General features: G+C 41.4%; 1 protein-coding gene, 1 non-coding gene and 1 pseudogene across 2 annotated transcripts in view; all 3 read left to right on the plus strand.

Moving 5' to 3' along the window:
• KIAA1549 (KIAA1549 ortholog) overlaps nt 1–20,438 on the plus strand; it is a 109,134-nt gene that overhangs the window by 76,249 nt on the left and 12,447 nt on the right. Inside the window, exons 17-18 of the mRNA XM_012447576.2 lie at nt 4,095–4,412; nt 14,479–14,525. Coding sequence (XP_012302999.2) covers nt 4,095–4,412; nt 14,479–14,525 — 365 coding nt within the window. The remainder of the gene's footprint in view (nt 1–4,094; nt 4,413–14,478; nt 14,526–20,438) is intronic.
• On the plus strand, nt 2,946–3,052 carry LOC135274275 (U6 spliceosomal RNA). Its single transcript, XR_010342118.1, has one exon. It is a non-coding gene; the product is annotated as a U6 spliceosomal RNA (small nuclear RNA).
• LOC105713776 (small ribosomal subunit protein uS15m-like) lies at nt 14,897–19,352 on the plus strand (annotated as a pseudogene).

The following is a 20,438-nucleotide window of genomic DNA, read 5'->3' on the forward strand; positions in this document are numbered from 1 at the left end:
TGTACAGGTTGTTTTTTTTTTTTTTCATCTTGAAGCCTATACTAGGGAAGTACTATGTGTTTTTGAATTACATTGAATTTTCCACTTTTCCTTCAAATATAACTTCTTCTTGAGGGCTCTGTTCTACTAAGACCAAGATAAATATTCCTTGGTTCCTTGTAATGAGGGTTACCATTATAATTCAGGCCTCACTGGAAATCCAGCCAGCTGCCTTTTTTTGTAATTAATTTTTTTTTTTTCCAGACACTTCAGCTCTGTTGCCCAGGCTGGAGTGCAGTGGTGCAATCACAGCTCACTGCAGCCTCGATCTCCCCAAGCTCAGGTGATCCTCACACCTAAGCCTCCCAAGTAGCTGTGATTACAGGCGCATGCCACCTTGCATGGCTGATTTTTATATTTTTAGTAGATCTGGAGTTTCGCCAGGTTGCACAGGCTGGTCTCAAACTCCTGGGCTCAGTGATCCTCCTGCCTCGGCCTCCCAAATTTCTGGAATTATAGACATGAGCCAACCAAGCCTGGCCTAAATAAAGTTTTATTGCAACAACCACACCCATTTGTTAGCTTGATATCAATGACTGTTTTTGCTGCAAGGCAGAGGTGAGTAGTTGCGACAGACTGTATGACTCATAAAACCTAAATATTTACTGTCTGGTACTTTACAGAAAAAGTTTAATGTAATTTATCATCCAATCCAGACACTTTTGAAAGTGTAAGGGGGTGTACTACATCATAGTGGGACAACAGGCATAAGCTGAGGTGGTCCTGGACAACCAGGCTGTGCGATTACTCTCTTACAACACCCACAAAGGACTGCAAAATTGGCACCAAAATACGTAACATTGATGATTAACAATAAAAACATGCAAATTTCTTTCTGAAGAATGATAGATAAACTGTATCTGAACACATCTCTATATGAAACATCTATATTCTAAATATAGATGTTAGAATATAGAAATTTGAGTAAAACCTCTTCTTGGTCTGTAAGTTCTGACAGTCTTGCCTGCAAAATGAGGAGAAAACAGGAAGAGGAAGGACAGGAAGCGGAAGCTCCTGGCCCAGGCGCTCCTGGCCTTCTGGCAGGATTCATGGGGCCCAATGGGAATCCAAGGGCACCATCCTTCCCATCTGCAGGTCGTCTCTCTCGTATAGAAGTGTATGTAGCCTTCTCTGAAATTCTGACTGCCTGCCAAGAATGAGATTGGCGGTGGTTGTAGCCGTTGGGGACTCTCCTCAAGCATCTGAGATCCTTTCCCACAGTGGAATCTCAGTTTCACCTGCAGTTTTTTGGTCACCATGCTGCAGTAGAGCCACACAGGCAGCTGCTGGAATCACCGCCAGGAACGTCGCTTCTGTCTCTGGAGAAACCCTCTTACTTATCAGTAGGCTATTCTTCCAGACACGCCCTCCCTTCTTCCCACCGTGAGCTGTAGGTTGATGGTACATTGCTGACCAGGGTTCCTCATCTGCTCCTCAAGAAAATCAAGAATTGGAGAAGGGCCTGATTGTGGACCTTTATCCCCCATAAGAAAGGAGCACAGGTTTCTTCCAAGGTGACATCATCAACCAGAGGCCACCTTGGGGCCCCAGATTCTCACTTAGAATTCCTCAAGGACGAATCTCACTTAGTAGAACCTCTACTGGGATATTGCCGTTTGGGGGAAATGGACTCATAAGCCCAAGCGTGTCACGTGCATGAGAGGGAGGTCGCCGGTGGAGACTGCTGTGGAGAGAAGAGCAGAGCACCTACCCCACCCCACGAGGGCAGTCGCTGCTTCATGGCAGCTGGTGGTTCCTGTGTGGAGTGAGGGCCTGGTCATGCCAGAGCCTCAGACTCTACCAAGAGATCCCAGAAGTCTGAGTGTTAATATGAAATTTCCAGATGTTTAAAATAATGGTTATCAATGAAAAGAGTGTGCCTGCCAAGCAAAACCTGTCTGTGAGCTGACCGTGGTTTTACGAGTTTGGTTCTGTCTCAGTTTGGAGTTAAGAACCTACTGGCCTTCACGCTGGCAGGAATAATAACTGATCACCTGTTAGGAAGTATTTTCCAGACAGGGGGCTAAGGTTAAGGTTATGTCTGTGGAGTAGTTTATCTTTGTAATAGACTCACTGATCCAGATGGTAAGGGAATGTCTTCCTTGGCCCCTTGAGTATGATGGTCCAACTCGCTGTGCTAAACTGCAGGCATGTAGCAAGTGAAGCGTTCTAGATAGAAGCTGCCCACCCTTCCTCACAGAGGGGATGGGGTCCCCAGCCCCTCGAGCAGAACCTCTTCTCTCTTCACTGTGTCTGCTGCAGTCACCTTGCTGTTTGGGCTTATGGAGCATGTAAGACCAGAAAGGACTCTCCATCCGTTGGTTCCTAATTTTGTCTCTTGCAGTTTGCCCAGTATAGATTACGACCATGGTTTGCTCATAACAGTACTGAGAAATGAGATTTTTTTTTTCTTTTCTTTTTATGTTTTGAGACAGAGTCTTACTGTGTCCCCAGGCTGGAGTGCAGTGGCGCAATCTCTGCTCGCTGCAACCTCCACCTCCCGGGTTCAAGCGATTCTTCTGCCTCAGCCTCCCAAGTAGCTGGGATTACAGGCGCTCGCTACTACACCCAGCTAATTTTTGTATTTTTAGTAGAGATGGAGTTTCATCCTGTTGGCCAGGATGGTCTTGATCTCTTGACCTCGTGATCCGCTCACCTCGGCCTCCCAGATTGCTGGGATTACAGGCATGAGCCACTGTGCCCAGCCACAAAATGAGACTTTTAAAAATTTTATTGTTACTTATATTTCTACCTCTTAAACAGTAGGTAGAGAACATAATTGAAACCTTTCTTAATGACTCATGTGATCCAGAGATACCTTCATTTTAAAGACAAGTGGTTCTGAATAGTTTTCATAAAATATTGTAATTGCTTACACAATATATGGGGTTTTTTTTGAGTCTAGAGTGCTCGCTTCGGCAGCACATATACTAAAATTGGAACGATACAGAGAAGATTAGCATGGCCCTTGCGCAAGGATGACACGCAAATTCGTGAAGTTTTCCATAGAAAAAAATTTAAAAAAAAAAAGAGTCTAGGTCTCTCTGTCACCCAGGCTGAGGTGCAGTGGGGCAATCATAGCTCACTGCAACCTCCACCTCCTAGGCTCAGGAGATTCTCCTGCCTCAGCCTCGCGAGTAACCGGGCCTGCAGGTGCTCACCACCACCCTCAGCAAACTTTTAAGCAATTTTTTGTAAAGATAGGGGTTTTGCTATGTCGCCTAGGTTAGTTTCAAATTCCTGGCCTCCCTGGAAATGATCCTCCTGCCTTGGTCTTCCATGTTGCTGGGATTACAGGTGTGAGCCACTGTACCCAGCCCACATACGTAGTTTTAATATGCATAATTTTAAAAGTTTTGATCTTTTAAGGGTATGTAAGGCTATTTTCTAACAGTCAATAGACTGCTTTACTTTTTGGCTTCTATTTATGGAAAATTTACTAGTTTTTTTCAGTATATATACTTTGAAACACATTTTTTGGCTGTTTAGGAGCTTTCAGTAAAAGTGTTCACTTCCAGGCACTGAAATGCTTTGTAAATAGAATGTTATTGAAAAACTGATTGTTGAATGTTGCCAATGTTTTTCTGATTCAAGCCTCCCCATTCCTTACATGAAATGTAATGCACATTCCTCAGATGTCATTTTTAAAATTTTTTTGAGACAGGGTCTCACTCTGTCATCCAGGCTGGAGTACAATGATGTGATCATAGCTCACTGCAACCTCAAATTCCTGGGCTCAAGCTATCCTTTCACTTCAGCCTCCCAAGTAACTGGGACTACAGGTGCACATGACCATACCTGGCTAATTTCTTTCTTTCTTTTTTTAGAGCTGGGGTCTCACTATGTTGCCCAGGCCGGCCTTGAACTCCTGGCCTCAAGTGCGCCTCCACCTCAGCCTCCCAAAGTCTTGGGATTCAAGGTGTGAGCCACTGTGCGCAGCGTCAACTGTCATTTTTTAATTCTTAGGATAGAACTTTTCCTCAGTGTCAGGAAAACTGTTTAAGGTTGCCACAAAAACTCATGTGTGATTCTTCCTTTGCCATTTCCCACTGCAGTCGGATCCTGACCTCCCAGCCGATGTGCAGACGCCATCCTCGGTGGAACTGGGGAGGTATCCAGCCCTTCCCTTCCCGGCCTCCCAGTACATCCCGCCCCAGCCATCCATCGAGGAGGCACGTCAGACCATGCACTCCCTCCTGGACGATGCCTTTGCCCTCGTGGCCCCCAGCAGCCAGCCTGCCAACGCCGCGGGTGCGGGCCCAGGAGTCCCACCCGGCCTGCCCGTGAACAGCACCCCTTCCCGGGAAGAGAGGCGAGCCACCCAGTGGGGGTCCTTCTACAGCCCAGCCCAGACGACCAACAACCCCTGCAGTGTAAGTACTGGCCTAGAATTCTCTGGTGGGCAAGATGTTAAAGCTTTGTTGCCTGACTGCCTCACTTTGAAGCTCCACACAAAACTGTGGCTGCATTTGATAAGAATTAAAACATGGATGATGGGTCTTAGTTTTGATCTTCTACTAAATTAATTCTTAATGTTGGAAGTATCCTTTTATGCAGGTTTACAGGCTCATGCCCGTAATCCTAGCAATTTAGGAGCCCAAGGCGGGAGGACTTTTGCTTTGCAGAGGAATGGAGGGGGATTTTATGGAAGCTTCTTTCTGGGTTCCTCACAGTGTCACAGAATGGAGGTAGGGTAACTGTCGAATGCATCCTTGTTGATGTCTCCAGAAAAGGTGCAGTTTAGAATGTATCCAGATCATTCAGCTTCTTGTATAGCCACCTGGTACTGGAGAGACCCCTGAGGTTCTGGGACTGTAGGCAGCCAGTCCCCATATGGGCAGTGACAGCCACCTTCAAATGTCAGCTTCCCATCTTAGGGGTTGACATTTCAGCATTTCGTCTGTCTTGGTTATCATTTATGTTTTTCTTAGACAGTCTTTTCAAATTTACCTTCTTGAGAGATGGAGTAGAAGTAAAACTCAAGGAAGTAAAGCTAACGTTACTTTCTGCTAATTTCAGGTGAAATGATTGGACTAAGATTTGACACTGAAGAGAAGCTAATAGGTCACGGTATGAATTTATTAGACAGGGAGTGTTTATACTGGTCCACCTTGTGATGGTGAAATTGAGTGGCAATAAACATATGGTAAAATATTTTTTACCTCTGAAATGGGTTTGAATTTTCAAAGTAGGCCTTTAGCAATACCTTGTTTCCTTCGAGGCATGGGAGGCATGGAGCCTACAGTATGGGTAACTGCTGTCATGTGGGGTGGGATGGGAATACCAGTCAATTGAATCATTCTTGTTTTTAATTTTAAAATATAGCTTGTTCCAACAGATATCTTCAAAATTACAACTGGTTTATAATTCAGGAAATGTGTGGTGCAGAGCAAACCTTGGTGATAAAATAAACGTGGATACTGCTGCAATCTGGTCACTAAACTTTTCTCATTTGCTTATCCAGTCAAATATATTTACAAAGCACCGGCTGGATTGCAGGTCCTCTGCTTGGGTGCTGGAGATAGAGTAGTGCCCAGTACAGCCCCTGTCCTCCGGTTCTTGCATTCTACTGGAGGCTCTGAGACAATCGAGGCTCTGGGGACAATTACTCTGTGTAATTCCAGTACAGCGTGGAAGGTGCCATGGCGGGAGGAGGTGATGTGGGAGGGGCATCTCGCAGAGCCTTGAGGTCTTTTGCGAAGGACTTTTCTGGACAAAATGGCATCTCTGTGGAAGTCTCAAGGATAATTAGTGGTTGTCAGTTGAAGAATGTTGCAGGTGGTGGGAAGTATAACCGAGACACAGAAATTAAAGTGTATGGGACAGGCTTCTTTTGGACAAGAGGGAGGAACAGAGCCTGGGTTTACCTTCCTTCCTGAAACATGAAAACACTGAAAGGAGGGCTGGGCGAAGTGGCTCATGCCTGTAATCCCAGCACTTTGGGAGGCTGAGACAGGTAAATCACGAGGTCAGGAGTTCAAGATCAGCCAGGCCAAGATGGTAAAACCCCATCTCTACTAAAATACAAAAAAATTAGCTGGGCATGATGGTGCATACCTGTAATCCCAGCTACTCGGGAGGCTGAGGCAGAGACTTGCTTGAACCCAGGAGGTGGAGGTTGCAATGAGCTGAGATCACATCACTGCACTACAGCCTGGGCGAAAGAGCGAGACTCCATCTCAAAAAAAAAAGGAAAACAAAAACACTGAAAGGAGTATCTGGGTGACATGACATTAGACATTATGCAAGAAGGGACAGGTATCAGTGAGAAGTGAATTGAGCCCTCCAGTTGCTCCAGCTTATGTCTGGAGTTTATAGTCATGGTGCAGGGGCTAGTACCCCAGGCAGAGCCCCGTGGTCTCCCTGAGTTGAAGAAATGGAGTTTGGAAGTCAGGGGAGGAAAAGGCAGCTGTAGTTCACAAGAGAGAGTACAGGAAAGGAGAGAGATGCCCCGAGCAGTATTGTAGGCATCTGCAGAGAATCTTTGAGTACTGATTGGTTTATGGGTACACAGAAACTACCCAAAAGAGCGCCCAAAAAGATCAGAAAAAACAATCCTCAAAATTCACACAGGCCTGGGAGTAAGCTGTTGCTATGGATTGAACTGTGTCCTCCCCAAAATCACAAGTTGAAGCCGTAACCCCCCGTGTGACTGCATTGGAGATAAGGGCCTTTAGGGAGGTGATTAAGAGTAAATGAGGCTGTAGGGGTAGAGTCCCCATTCAATAGAACGGCTGCCCTTAGAAGATGAGGAAGAGACTCCAGAGCTCTCTGTCCAACCAGGTTAGGACACAGAGAAGGCAACTATCTGCAAGCCAGGAAGAAAGCCCTCACCTGAAACTGAACACTGCCAGACGTTGATGTAAGACATTCCAGTCTCCACAACTACCAGAAAATAAGTTTCTGTTGTCTTAATTCACCAGTTCTAAGGTATTTTGTTATGGCATCTGGGCAGGTGAATACAGTTTCTTTCCCAGCAGTCGGTGGAAATTGCATGATTCATGCAACATCAGTTAGAGTACTCGGAAGCATTTTGCCTTAAAGCTGCTCTGGTTCCACCTAACAAACCACAAAAGCATGACATCTAAACCCAAGTAAAACTCAAGAATATTTATAGAAACACAAAAATATGCAGCAGCCAGTAAGGTAAAATTAATAACGTCTGCATCAAATCAAACTAAACAGACAAACGAAGAAGCAGGAAAGTGACACAGATGATAGAATTAGTAGACAAGCAGTGTGCAGTGGCTTAACCTGTAATCCTGGCACCTTGGGAGGCTGAGGCAGGAGGATTATTTGAGCCCAGGACTAACCTGGGCAACACAGTGAGACTCTGTTTCTACAAAATAATATAAAAATTAGCTGAGCACTACTTAGGAGGCTAGGGTGGGAAGATCACTTGACCCTGGGAGGCTGAGGCTACAGTGAGCCACGATTGCACCACTGCACTCCAGCCTGGGTGACAGAGCAAGACCCTGTCTCAAAAAAAATAAAAGAAAGAAAGAAAGAAAAAAGAACTAGTAGACAGGATATTAAAAGAATTCTTATTTTTGTTTTTTTTTTGAGACGGAGTTTCGCTCTTGTTACCCAAGCTGGAGTGCAATGGCACTATCTCGGCTCACCACAACCTCTGCCTCCCGGGTTCAAGCAATTCTCCTGCCTCAGCCTCCTGAGTAGCTGGGATTACAGGCATGCACCACCATGCCCAGCTAATTTTTTGTAGTTTTAGTAGAGACGGGGTTTCACCGTGTTGACCAGGATGGTCTCGATCTCTTGACCTCGTGATCCACCCGCCTCTGCCTCCCAATAAAAGAATTCTTATAATGGAGTTCCATAGATTAAAGAAGCTAGAGGAAAGAGTATACACATTAACTAGAAGCACTGAAAATATTAAAGGACAAAAATCAAGCTTAGAGATAAAAACTACAAGTCTCTGAGATGAAAAAATATACTGGATGGGATTGAAGGCAGATTGCATATTGCAGAAGAAAAAATTAGTGGGCTGTAGTAAGAATAACAGTATGGTAGTGGCATAAAGATAGAAACATAGACCAGTGGAACAGAACAGAGAACCCACAAATAAATCCACACATGTACGGTCAGCTAACTTTTGACAAGGGCACCAAGAGGACACAATGAGGAAAGGACAGTCTTTCCAGTAAATGATGAGGGGAAAACTAGATTTCCACATGCAAAAGAATGAAGTTGGACTCCTGTACACAAAAATCAACTCAAAATGAATAAAAGACCTACGTGTAAGAACCGAATTATAAAACTCCTAGAAGAGAACATGGGGGAAAAGCTCTTTGATATTGACCTTGGCAATGATTTTTTGGATATCACACCAAAAGCTCAGGTTATAAAAGCAAAAATAAATAAATGGTACTGCATCAAACGAAAAAGTTCTGCACAGCAAAGGAAAACATTGAAAATGTTTCAGTGAAAAAGGCAACCTACGGAATGGAAAAGAATATTCATATGCCACATATCTGATAAGGACTTCGTATCAAAAATTTATGTTAAAAAACTCTTACAACTCAATAGCGGAAAAATAAATAATCCAATTTAAAAGTGGGCAAAGGATTTGAACAGACATTTTTCCAAAGAAGACATGAAAATAGCCAACAGGTATATGAAACAGTGTTCAACATCACTAGTCATTAGGGAAATACACATTAAAACCTCTGTGAGGCTGGGTGCAGTGGCTCATGGCTGTAAGTAATCCCAACACTTTAGGAGGCTGAGACAGGCAGATTGCTTGAGCTCAGGAGTTCAAGACCAGTCTGGGTAATATGGTGACACCCCGTCTCTACTAAAAATACAAAAATTAGCTTGGCATGGTGGTGCATGCTGGTAATCCAGCTGTTGAGGTGGTTGAGGCACAAGAATCATTTGAACCCAGGAGGCAGAGGTTGCAGCGAGCCAAGATCATGCTGTTGCACTCCAGCCTGGGTGACAGAGGAAGACTCTGTCTCTCAAAACAAAACAAAACCCTTTAGGAGATACTGCCCCACACTTGTTAGAATGAGTATTATCAAAAAAGTTAAGAAATAATAAATGTTAGCGAGGGTGTGGAGAAAAGGGAACCCTCATACCCTGTTAATGGCAATGTAGATTGGTATAGCTATTATGGAAAATAGTGTAGAGGTTCCTAAAGAAGTTAAAAATAGAACTACCATATGACCCAGCAATCCGTGTTCCTGGTATGTACCCAAAGAAGGTAAAATCACCATCTTTTAATGATATCTGCATTCCCATGTTCATTACAGCACTATTCACAATAGCCAAGATAGGAAAATAACCTAAGCATCCATTGATGGATGAATGGATAAAGAAAATGTTGTATATGTATACAGTGGAATATTATTTGTCCTTTAAAAAGGAGATCCTGCTATTTGCTACAACATGGATGGATCTGGAAGACATTATGCTAAGTGAAATAAGCCAGAAACAGAAAGAAAAACATTGCATGATCTCACTTACATGTGAAATCTTAAAAAAAAAAAAAAAAAAAAAAAGTACTGAAGGTGGGAGGGGAAAGGAAGGGAGATGGAGATCAAAGGATACAAAGTAGGGGATGTGTAGGATAAACAAGTCTAGAGATCTAAAGTACCCAGTGAGGACTATAGTTAAGAAAATTTGATTATATTGGGGATTTTGTTAAATAAGTAGATTTTAGCTACTTTTGTCCCAAAAATGTATGTGAGATGATAAATATGTTAATTTGCTTCACTGTAAGTAACCATTTTACTATCTGTATGTAGCCAGTACTATTATGTTGTAAACCTCAAACATACCCAATAGAATTGTTTTTAAAAACATATAATGGCCCAAAATTTTCCAAATTTGGTGGAAACTGAAAATCCACAGATCCATTGGTTGGTGAACACTGTGTGCAAGAAACATGAAGAAAACTATACCAAAAAATGCCATAGTCTAACTTGCTTCAGACGAATCAAAAAGATCTTAAAAGCAGCCAGAGAACAAGAACACATTATATACAGTGGAACAAAGATGAGGATGACAGAAGAAATCTCATTGTCCAGAAGACAGTGAAACAAATCTTCAAAGAACTGAAGAACCAAATGATTAACCTAGAATTCTGTATCTAGCAAAAATATCTTTCAAAAACTAAGATGAAATAAAAATGTTTTCAGACTCATAGAAGCTGAAATAATGCATCACCAGCTGACATGCATTATAAGAAATGTTACAAGAAATCTTTAAGGCAGAAGTACCATGATACCATATGAAGACCTGAATCTACATAAGTATATGAAAAACAGTGGAAATGTAAATATGTGTGTGGGGAATTATTTTTTAAAACCCTCTCTTCATTATTTAAAACTTTAAAAAAGATTGACTATTTAAAATGAAAGTTAATTAGCATATATTGTGGGGGGTAATAAATATATAGAAGTAAATATATGAAACAGCAGCACAAAAGGCCAAGAAAGGAGAAATGGAAGTTTGCTATTTTAATGTCCTATTGTTCTAATGAAGCAGAATAATAGTGCTTACTGGTAGACTGTGATAAGTGAAAAATGCATAATAGAAACCATGAATAAACCAACAAAGGAGTCAAAATGAAATCATTTTTTAAAAGCACAAAATAAGGCAGAAAAGGAAGTGAAAGCAATAAAGCACAGATGAGAAAAATTATAAACAGATACCAATATGGTTGATTTAAATCCAGCCCTATCAATAATCACATTGAATATAAGTAGTCTAAACATCCCTATTAAAGGGCAGGGCTTGTCAGTTTGGATAAAAAGAAAGACTTGAGTATATGCTGCCTACAAGAAATTTTCATTAAATGCAAAGATACAAATAGGTAAAAAGGAAAAGTTTGGAGAAAGACATGCCATACTAACACTAATCATAGAACGCTGGAGTGGCCATGTTAAATTAGCCAAAGTAGATCTCACAGTAAAGAATATTATTAAAGATTAAGATCATTTCATAATAAAGTGGTCAGTTCATCTGGAAAACATGAAGTCTTACATGTTTATATACATAGGAATAGAGCTTCAAAATACATTAAGCAAAAACTGATAAAATTGCATGTAGAAATAAATCTACAATTATGTTGATGAGAATGTGAACAACTGGAAGTCTTATGAACTGCTGGTGGAAATGTAAAATTGCACAATCACTTTGCAAAACAGTTTGGCAGTCTCTTTAAAAAGTTAAATATATATCCTGCCATATGAACCAGGATTCTATTCCTAAGTATTTACCCAGGAGAAACAAAAGCATATTTTCATATAGAGACTTGTATAGATTTATTTAAAATAGACCCAAAGAAAATAGCAGCATAAAATAGTATTCCATGTATGGATATACCACATTTGTTTATCCATTCACATGTAGGTTCTACTATTTAAAATAGGGTTCTCCAGAGAAATAGAACTAGGTGTGCATGTGTGCCCCCGTGTGTGTGTGTGTGTGTGTGTGTGTGTGTGTGTGTGTGGAAAGAGAGCAAGGCGGGGAGAGAGAAATGTACTTATTATGAGGAGTCAGCTCATGTAAGTATGGAGGCTGAGAATCCCATGATCTGCTCTCTGCAAACTGCAAACCCATGGAAGCCAGTGGTGTAGTCTGAAGTCCTGAGAGGTGGATTCCAGTCTGAATCTGAAAGCTTGCGAACCAGGGGCTTCAAGGATGGGAGAAGATTGATGTCCCAGCTCATGCAGTCAGGCAGAGGAAGCCCAAATCCAATCTTCCTCCATCTTTTTCTTCTATTCAGGCCTTCAACAGATTGGAACATGCCCACCATATTGGGGAGGGCTGCCTTACTGTCCACCAATTCAAATATTAATCTCTTCATGAAACACCCTCCAGACACACCCAGAAATAATGTTTAACCAGACATCTGGGGTGTCTGTGGCACAGTCGAGTTGATACATAAAATTAACCATTACAGTATGTTCTAAGCAGTGAATGAGTTCTGTCTGAGTAGTACAGAGCGGGCACTAAAAGTGATGAGACATGAGGCAGGAGAGGAAAAGCAAGAACCTGATGGTTATGGAGCCTACACCTCATCCTGAGGGTGATGGCTGCACATGAAAGGGTTTTGAGCAGGTGGAGACATAATTAGGCATGCCTTTTTGAAAGATTAGTCCCATTGTAGAGTGAAGAATGGTTGTTAGAAGCAGAGAGACCAGTAGAGAGCTGTTGTAATACTTTGGTGAGAGAGTTGGTGACTCGTGCTAGTGCAATACAGTTGATAAATCCAAGAGGGGGAATCAGCAGGTCTTCAACATGTTTAATGGCTGATGGTACTGAGCCAGTGCAGAAGAGTTTGACAGTTCACAAAGGGGAAGAGACGAATATGGGATACCAGTGGAGGAGCTTTCTTTAGAAATGAGGGGATATTCTTCTTCTAATGTAATGAGAAGAAGGAAAGTTGGGCAGAGGTAAAATCAGCTTGTAGATGGCTGGCAGGAGGTTGAGGAACCAGCCATCTCAGGACTTTAATCCTCACATCAGAGAAGGCAGAGTCATCCATTGAGAATGAGAGGAGAAATGTGGTAGGGCCAGAGGTTTAAGGGAAAGTAGAGATTTGAAAGACCTGTTATGGAGAATGAGACAGCACAGATGAGGGACACAGGAATTATTTCTTAGCCTTGAGGCTGGTTGAGATTGACTATCATGAAATTGCAATGACTGTAATTAAAGTTCTCGAGTTTCATTGATGAACATTCAATACCCAAGTATAGGCATTGGGATTGATGAAGACCAGGGCTTTGTCAGGCACATGTGATGTGCAGGTGAGACGGAGCAGTTGAAATGACAGACCAGGCTCTGCGAAGGAAAGGTATGGAAAGCTAGGGCCATTTAAACATGCCAGAGCTTTGCTGATTCTTCCTCTCAAATCCATCCATACCAGGACATTAGTTGGAGCCACTGTCATCTCATGAATAATCTCTATGGAGTCTCAGATCTCCCTTTAATTATTTGGAAAAAGAGTGGAAGCTTCTTTTCCTTCTCTTCCTCCCTTCCTCCATCACCGCCTTTCCCTTGTTTTGCCTCAGTTGGAGAACTCCACAAGGTTCCACTTGACAGCCAAGGGGATGGAAGCAGAGAGGGTCAGAAGGTGAAGTCATCTGACCACAGTTTCATATTTAATAATCCCCTCAGAACTCTACGAATGTGGAGATCATTGTATTCTCTTGGCATAAAGGAATAGGCCCAGGGATGTTAAGCCAGTCTGTCTGACTCCAAAGCCTCTACTTTTTTCCTCACAAAATAGATATTTGTTCACAGGAGAGCATCTGGTTTGGGAAACCACGGGCAGTGCTGGGGGATTGGTGAAAAGCATGGTCTTTGGAGTCCAAAAGACTGCAGGAGGAAATCACCTAATTTCTTTGTGAGTTGGTTTCATCCATAAAACAGAGGCAGTGAGTACTTTGTTAGTGATGTTGTGGGCCTGCGTTAATTCTCATACAGTGATTAACACAAAATACTCATTCCGTAAATGACAGCTTGGAAAAAGAAAAATGTCGTCGCAACTTCAGAAGCAAGGCTGACTTATTCATCTCGGACAAACCATTGGTTCCAACTGATTGCAGATGGACAAACTCTGCCCATAGTTACTGTTCTGCTGAAATATCTGATTCCAAAAATAACAATTCACGTTATTGAAACGAAATATTGAAATGAGAGTCCCACATATATTAGGGTTAGGATATGTTGATTTCACGAGGAATACAACAGATTTCTTAGATGTATATTTCTTTAAATCATGTGGCATATTGTTTTAGTCAAAGAACACTTGGCTAGTTCACATTAGCTCAAGTAAAGCGACTTGACTGAAAAATACAGGGGGCACCTTATGGAACTTACAGGCAGAAAATAATAGCTGGGTCTCCTGGGGACCAGAAAACGAGTCAGAAACAGAAGGTGCTGCCTTCATCTTTTACAGCCTCCCTAGTTTTTGGTTTAATTTTTTTGCAGCATTCTACACCATGAGACAGCATTTGGAACTTTAGTTGCTTGAGGTATTTGAATAGGTGCTGGGCACCCACTGGGTCTGCTGATCTTTGTGGCTCATGTGGTTGGAGTCGCTGTGCTAAATGTGGCCTCTCATGCCTGCCTTTTAGCAGAAGATACAGGTTTGCAGCAGAAGATACAGATGGATCTGTAGGGAAGAGCAGATACAGAAAGCCTGCCAGTTATTTATATTTGTAGTTGTAATATAAAAAAGAAGGAAAGATCTAGAAATTAGTTGTGTCTTTTCTAAAGTCTGGTCGCACAGGTCCCTGAACTGAACGCTGTAGCATCACTTGGTGGCAGAGTGCCCGGTAACATGCTAAGTTTTAATGAGAAAATAATTCTTTTGAAAGTTGATCCTGTAAAGCTGAAGTTATGTTTGCTGTTGTCACTTTATAATAAGTATTGAATATTAATCTTCATGTTCTTTTGAATGTCTTCCAGAGATATGAAGACTATGGAATGACTCCCCCAACGGGTCCGTTGTCAAGGTAAGGTTTTCAAAACAAAATGTATTATCACTTTTTCACATAGGCTCTTTTTAAAAATTTTATAAATTCACTAATTTTAGCTAATATGAGCAGTTGTAAAACTCTTAGTTGTATATTCTCTTGATCTAACCAGAAGAGGAAGGAAAAAGAGTTGGAATTTAAGTTCTGCTTCCAGTAATGACAGACTAGGTCATTTGGACCAATCCTCCTGCTGAGGACAACTGGAAAAGCTGAACAAGATACTAACATTAAAAACCCCAGAGAGGATTTTGGTCGAGCTTGGGCCAGCATGGTGGTGCCCATGTAACCCGGTCCGTGCCGCAAAGGGAATGGCGGCCGCAGCACGCACCCCGCCGGGGTTAGAGGTCACCATGCTGAGGGCTGCGTGGAGGGCTCTGAGTTTGATTCAGGCCCAGGCAGTTACCAAGGCCCCAGTCCCCGGGCTGCTGGGCAGTGGGAGCGCCAGGTTTCCTTCCAGCCAGTGGGGCCTGCAACCTCGGAGTCTCCTCCTCCAGGCCGTGCGCAGGTACGTCATCCAGAAACCAGCCCAGCCCAGGCGAGATGATAATCCACCTCCTTCTATGCTGCTCAAAGACTACCAGAATGTCCCTGGAATTGAGAAGGTTGACGATGTCATGAGAAAACTCTTGTCTTTGGAAATGGCCAACACAAAGGAGAAGCTAAAAGTCATGCAAGAACAGTTGATGAAGAAGATTGTTGCAAACCCTGAGGACACCAGATCCCTGGAGGCTCGAATTGTTCCCTTGGCCATCAAGATCAGCAGTTACGAAGAACACATGCAGACACATTGAGAGGACAAAGCCCACAAACGCTATTTGCTGATGAGCATTGACCAGAGGAAAAAGATGCTCAAAAACCTCTGTAACACCAACTATGATGTCTTTGAGAAAGTTTTCCAGGAGACTCAAAAGCTGGAGAAGCAGAAAAGGGCCTTAAAGCCTCTTTAACAAGCAAAGCAGAGGAACCCAGACAGTCCTACCAAAGCCAGACCAGAGACACTCAGAGACAACCAATAAATTCTGTTTGATCATTTAAAGAAAAAAAAAAAAGTTAACAGGGCAGTGAAGCAGTGTAGGACCAAGATCCAGGAAACCCAGAGGCATGAGCCCTGCTTCTTGGGCCACTTTTTCCCCAAGGACACCTGCATATTCCAGAAGAGGCAGCTGGGAAGCCAGGCAAAGCCTTTGACAGAATCCTGGGGCTGGGAGCACGAGGGGAGACCCTGGTAAACATCCAGAGGTTTGAGTTTGGACCTTTAGGGGTTATGCTCCAGGAGTAAGGGTGAGTCATAAGTAGATCAGTCCCTGCAGGGAGTATTTGAAAGTTGATTGGGGTTGCTCCCTGGCAGAAACAAATGAACATCCCATTTAGAAGAAGATAACATCACTCTGGGCCTTACGCTATTGCTACAGTAGCCCCCGCTTCCACACCCACACCCACACCCACACCCACCCCCAGGTATATGAGAAGAAAAGAAAATACAGTTTTTTTTTTACATTAAAAGAAATAGACAATAGAAGCAGAACTACACTGGATCCAGACAGTGGAGTCATCAGACACAGATTTTAAAATAATTACACTCAGGCTTAATATGGAGCTAAGGTCCATTGTCCAGGAAGGTGTAAAAGTACTACTTGATGTTAGGCTGTTATAAGTGAAGGATTCTAGTGTAGGTCTAGGCTCACTAAAAGAATGCTTAAATATAAAATAATAAGGAAGAATAAAATAAAGAATCCAAAAGAAGGTAGAAAATAGGAGAAGAAAGAACTTAGAATTTGCAAGACATGCAGAAAGATAATTTAAAATGGTAGATACCTAAATCCAGATCTATAATTAATTACATTAAATGTTAATAACCAGATATTTCAATTAAACAACAAAGGTTATTAGATTTGATTTTTAAAAAATATATTTGACTTATGAGTAACACATCAGAAAATACAAAGATACGGAAAGGATGTAGAAGATTGGAACAACATGATTAATCAATTTGACCTAATTGATGTATATAGAACCCTAGACTCACCTGTAAAATACATCTTCCTTTAAAACATATTTTAAAAATTTACCATATGCTGGACCATAACAAATCTTAACAAATTTTAAGAAGTGAAATCACGCAGAGTGTATTTACTAATCCTAGTAGAATTAAGTTAGAACAAATCATAAAAGATAAAACCCAAAACTATAAAAACCTTGAAAGACAACCTAGTCAGTAGCATTCTGTACATAGGAATGAGTGAAGATTTCATGATGAAGACACCAAAAGCAATCACAGCAAAAGCAAAAATTGACATATGTGATCTCATTAATCGTAAGAACTTCTGCACAGCAAAGGCTGTAGTTTGCAAATATTTTCTCCCATTCTGTAGATTGTCTGTCTTATGGAATGGGAGAAAATTTTTGCAAATTATGCATCTGACCAAGGTCTAATACCCAGCATCTATAAGGAACTTAAATTTACAAGAAAAAGAACAAACGACCCCATTAAAAAGTGGGCAAAGGACACAGACACTTTTCAAAAGGAGACACACATGCGGCCGACAAGCATATGAAAAAAAGCTCAATATCCCTGGTTATTAGAGAAATGCAAATCAAAATTATAATGAGATACCACCTCATACCAGGTCAAAATGTCTATTATTAAAAGGTCAAAAATTACAGATGCTGGTGAGGTTGTGGAGCAAAGGGAATGCTTATGTACTGTTGGTGAGAGTGTAAATTAGTTTAACCATTGTGGAAAGCAGTGTGGCGATTCCTCAAAGACTTAAAAACAGAACTACCAACTGGTGTCAGAAAACAGTGGCACAGAGTGGATCCGGCACAGACCAGATTGTCACAGAAAAGATGCTTCATAAGATGTGTTTTGATTAGTATATTTAAATAAATGTAATGTAATTGATGTTTAAAAAAAAAACAAACAGAACTACCTTTTGACCCAGCAATTCCATTAATGGGTAGATACACAAAAGAATATAAATTGTTCAGCTGTAAAGAAACATCCATGCAAATATTCCTGGAAGCAGTATTCACAATAGCAGAGACATGGAATCAACCTGAATGCCCAGGAGTGACAGACTAGATTAAAAAAAAGTGGTATGCATATGCAATGGAATACTATGCAGCGATAAAAAAGAACAAAATCATGTCCTTTGCAGGAACATGGATGGAGCCAGATGCCATTATCCTTAGCAGACTAATGCAGGAACAGAAAACCAAATACGGCATGTTTTCACTTATAAGTGTAAACTAAATGACGAGAACTCACAGACACAAAGAGGGGAACAACAGACATTGGGGCCTACTTGAGGGTGGAGGGTGGGAAGAGGGAAAGGAGCAGCAAGAATAACTGTTGGGTACTAGGCTTAATACCTAGGTGATGAAATAATCTGTACAACAAACCCCTGTGTCATGAGTTTACCTTTATAACATACTGTACGTGTACCCCTGAACCTAAAATGAAAGTTAAAAAAGAAAAATTTCTATTTGCACATTAATTAGTACTCTTCTAAATAACCTATGGTACACTGAAGAAATCAAAATGGAAATTGAAACATCCTAAAATGAATAATAATGAGAATACAGTGTATCAAAAGTTGTGAGATGCAGCTGTAGCAGTGTTTGGGGGGAATTTCTTGTCTAAAATGCATATATTGGAAAGAAAAGTGGCTGAAAATCAGTGATCTAAGCATCCACCTCAAGATATAAAAAAAGAAGATCCAATTAAATGTAAAGGAAGTAGAAGTAAAGAAATACTACTAATAATAATATAAATTAATGAAATAGAAAATAAATACCACATTGAGAGGATTAATAAAGCCAAAAGTTAGTTCTTTAAAATTAATAAAATTGATAGACTCTCACAAGCTTGATCAAATAATCTGTGCAACAAATTATCAATAAGAGAAATTAAAAGGACACATTAATCCAGAGCTTACAGACATTAAAAAGGACATTTTATAAACCCATTTTACTTCATAAATTTGGGGCTATATGCAGTGGTGCATGCTTGTAATCTCAGCCACTCTGGAGGCTGAGATGAGAGAATCACTTAAGCTCAGGAGTTTGAAACTACCCGGGGCAACATAGTGAGACCCTGTCTCATTTTTTTTTTTTTCTTGGAATGGAAAAATTTCTAGAAAGAGAAAACTTGAATAGTCCTCTAACTACGTTTAAAGTGGAAATTATGATTACAGTTCTTCCCACAAACAAAACTCCAGGTCCAGAGGGCTTCAACAATGAATTCTACTAAACACTGAAGGAGGAAGAGTTACCAGTATTATACAAACTCTTCCACAAAATAGAAAAAGAACACTTCTCAATTCATTTTATGAAACCCATATCTCCTTGATACCAGGCACAAGGGCAAGAAGGACAAGGACGTTGCAGGAAGGAAATTGAGGGCCAGTTTCTCATGAACGTAGATATAAAAAAATTGAAACTAAATATCAGTGAGCATAACTCAGCAGTAGGTACAAAAGGATATCATGTTACAACCACATTGGATTTCTTTCCAGCAATGTAAGGGTGATTTAGCATTTAAAAACCAAGCAGTGTAAGTTACTACTTTAAGGAGAATAAAGGAGGAAAAACTTGTCATTTCAATAGATGCAGTGGGTGGTAAAATTCAACATGCAATCATGGTAAAAATCTTAGCAAACAAAGAATAGAAGTGGGAGAGAGATCCAAGATGGCTGATTACTAGCAGCTCGGGATTGTAGCTCCCAGTGAAAGCGCAGAGAACGAGAGGATGCCACACTTTCAGATGAATTTTTGTTGCTCACGGACCAGGAGATTCCCAGTGGAGACCCACAGGTCGCCAGCACAACTCTTGTGACCTGCGTGGTGGTTTTGCCAGTGTCCAGGCGTGGCAGTTCCCAGTGCAGAGTAAACGGGACTGGGTCCCCTTTTGGTCGATGTTTGGAGCTCCAGGACGGCAGAGTCGCCTATTCAGCTGATTGAGAAAGGGACTCAAGAAGGAAGCCAGACCGTAGATTCCCAGGCAGAAAAGCACCATGAATCTTAACACCGTTGTTTTAGCCGGTGCAGTGGGTTGCTCAGATTCTGGCGCTGGGAATCAACAAGTTGGACGTCCACTCAGAGACCTAATTTGAAAGTCAGTAATTACAAAGACGACAGGTGGATAAATTTACAATGACGGGAAGAAAACAGCGTAAAAAGGCTGAGAATACCCCAAATCAGAATGCCTCTCCCTCTACAGGGGATCACAGTTCCTCATCAACAAGGGTACAAGGCCTGATGGAGAACGAGTGCATTCCATTAACAGAATTAGGCTTCAGAAGGTGGATGATAAGAAACTTCTGTGAGTTAAAAGAACATGTTCTAGCCCAATGTAAAGAAACCAAGAACCTTGAAAAAAGGTTTGACGAAATCCTAACGAGAATAGACAATTTAGAGAGGAATATAAGTGAATTAATGGAACTGAAGAATACAATAGGAGAACTTCGCGAAGTATGCACAGGTTTTAACAGTCGAATTGATCAAGCAGAAGAAAGGATATCAGAGGTCAAAGACCAACTTAATGAAATGAAACAAGAAGACAAGTTTAGAGAAGAAAGAGTAAAAAGGAATGAGCAAAGTCTCCAAGAAATACGGGACTATGTGACAAGACCTAATTTACGATTGATAGGTGTACCTGAATGTCATGAAGAGAATGAATCCAAGCTGGAAAATATTTTTCAGGATATTATTCAGGAAAACTTTCCTAACCTAGTAAGACAGGACAATACTCAACTCCAGGTAATACAGAGAACATCACAAAGATATTCCTCAAGTAGAGCAACCCCAAGACACATAATCGTTATATTCACCAGGGTTGAAATAAAGGAGAAAATTCTAAGGGCAACTAAAGAGAAAGGTCAGGTTACCCAT

This window comes from Aotus nancymaae, unplaced genomic scaffold, assembly GCF_030222135.1.
Source record: "Aotus nancymaae isolate 86718 unplaced genomic scaffold, 86718_ANA_hifiasm-v0.15.2.pri h1tg000002l, whole genome shotgun sequence".
NCBI lineage: Eukaryota > Metazoa > Chordata > Mammalia > Primates > Aotidae > Aotus > Aotus nancymaae.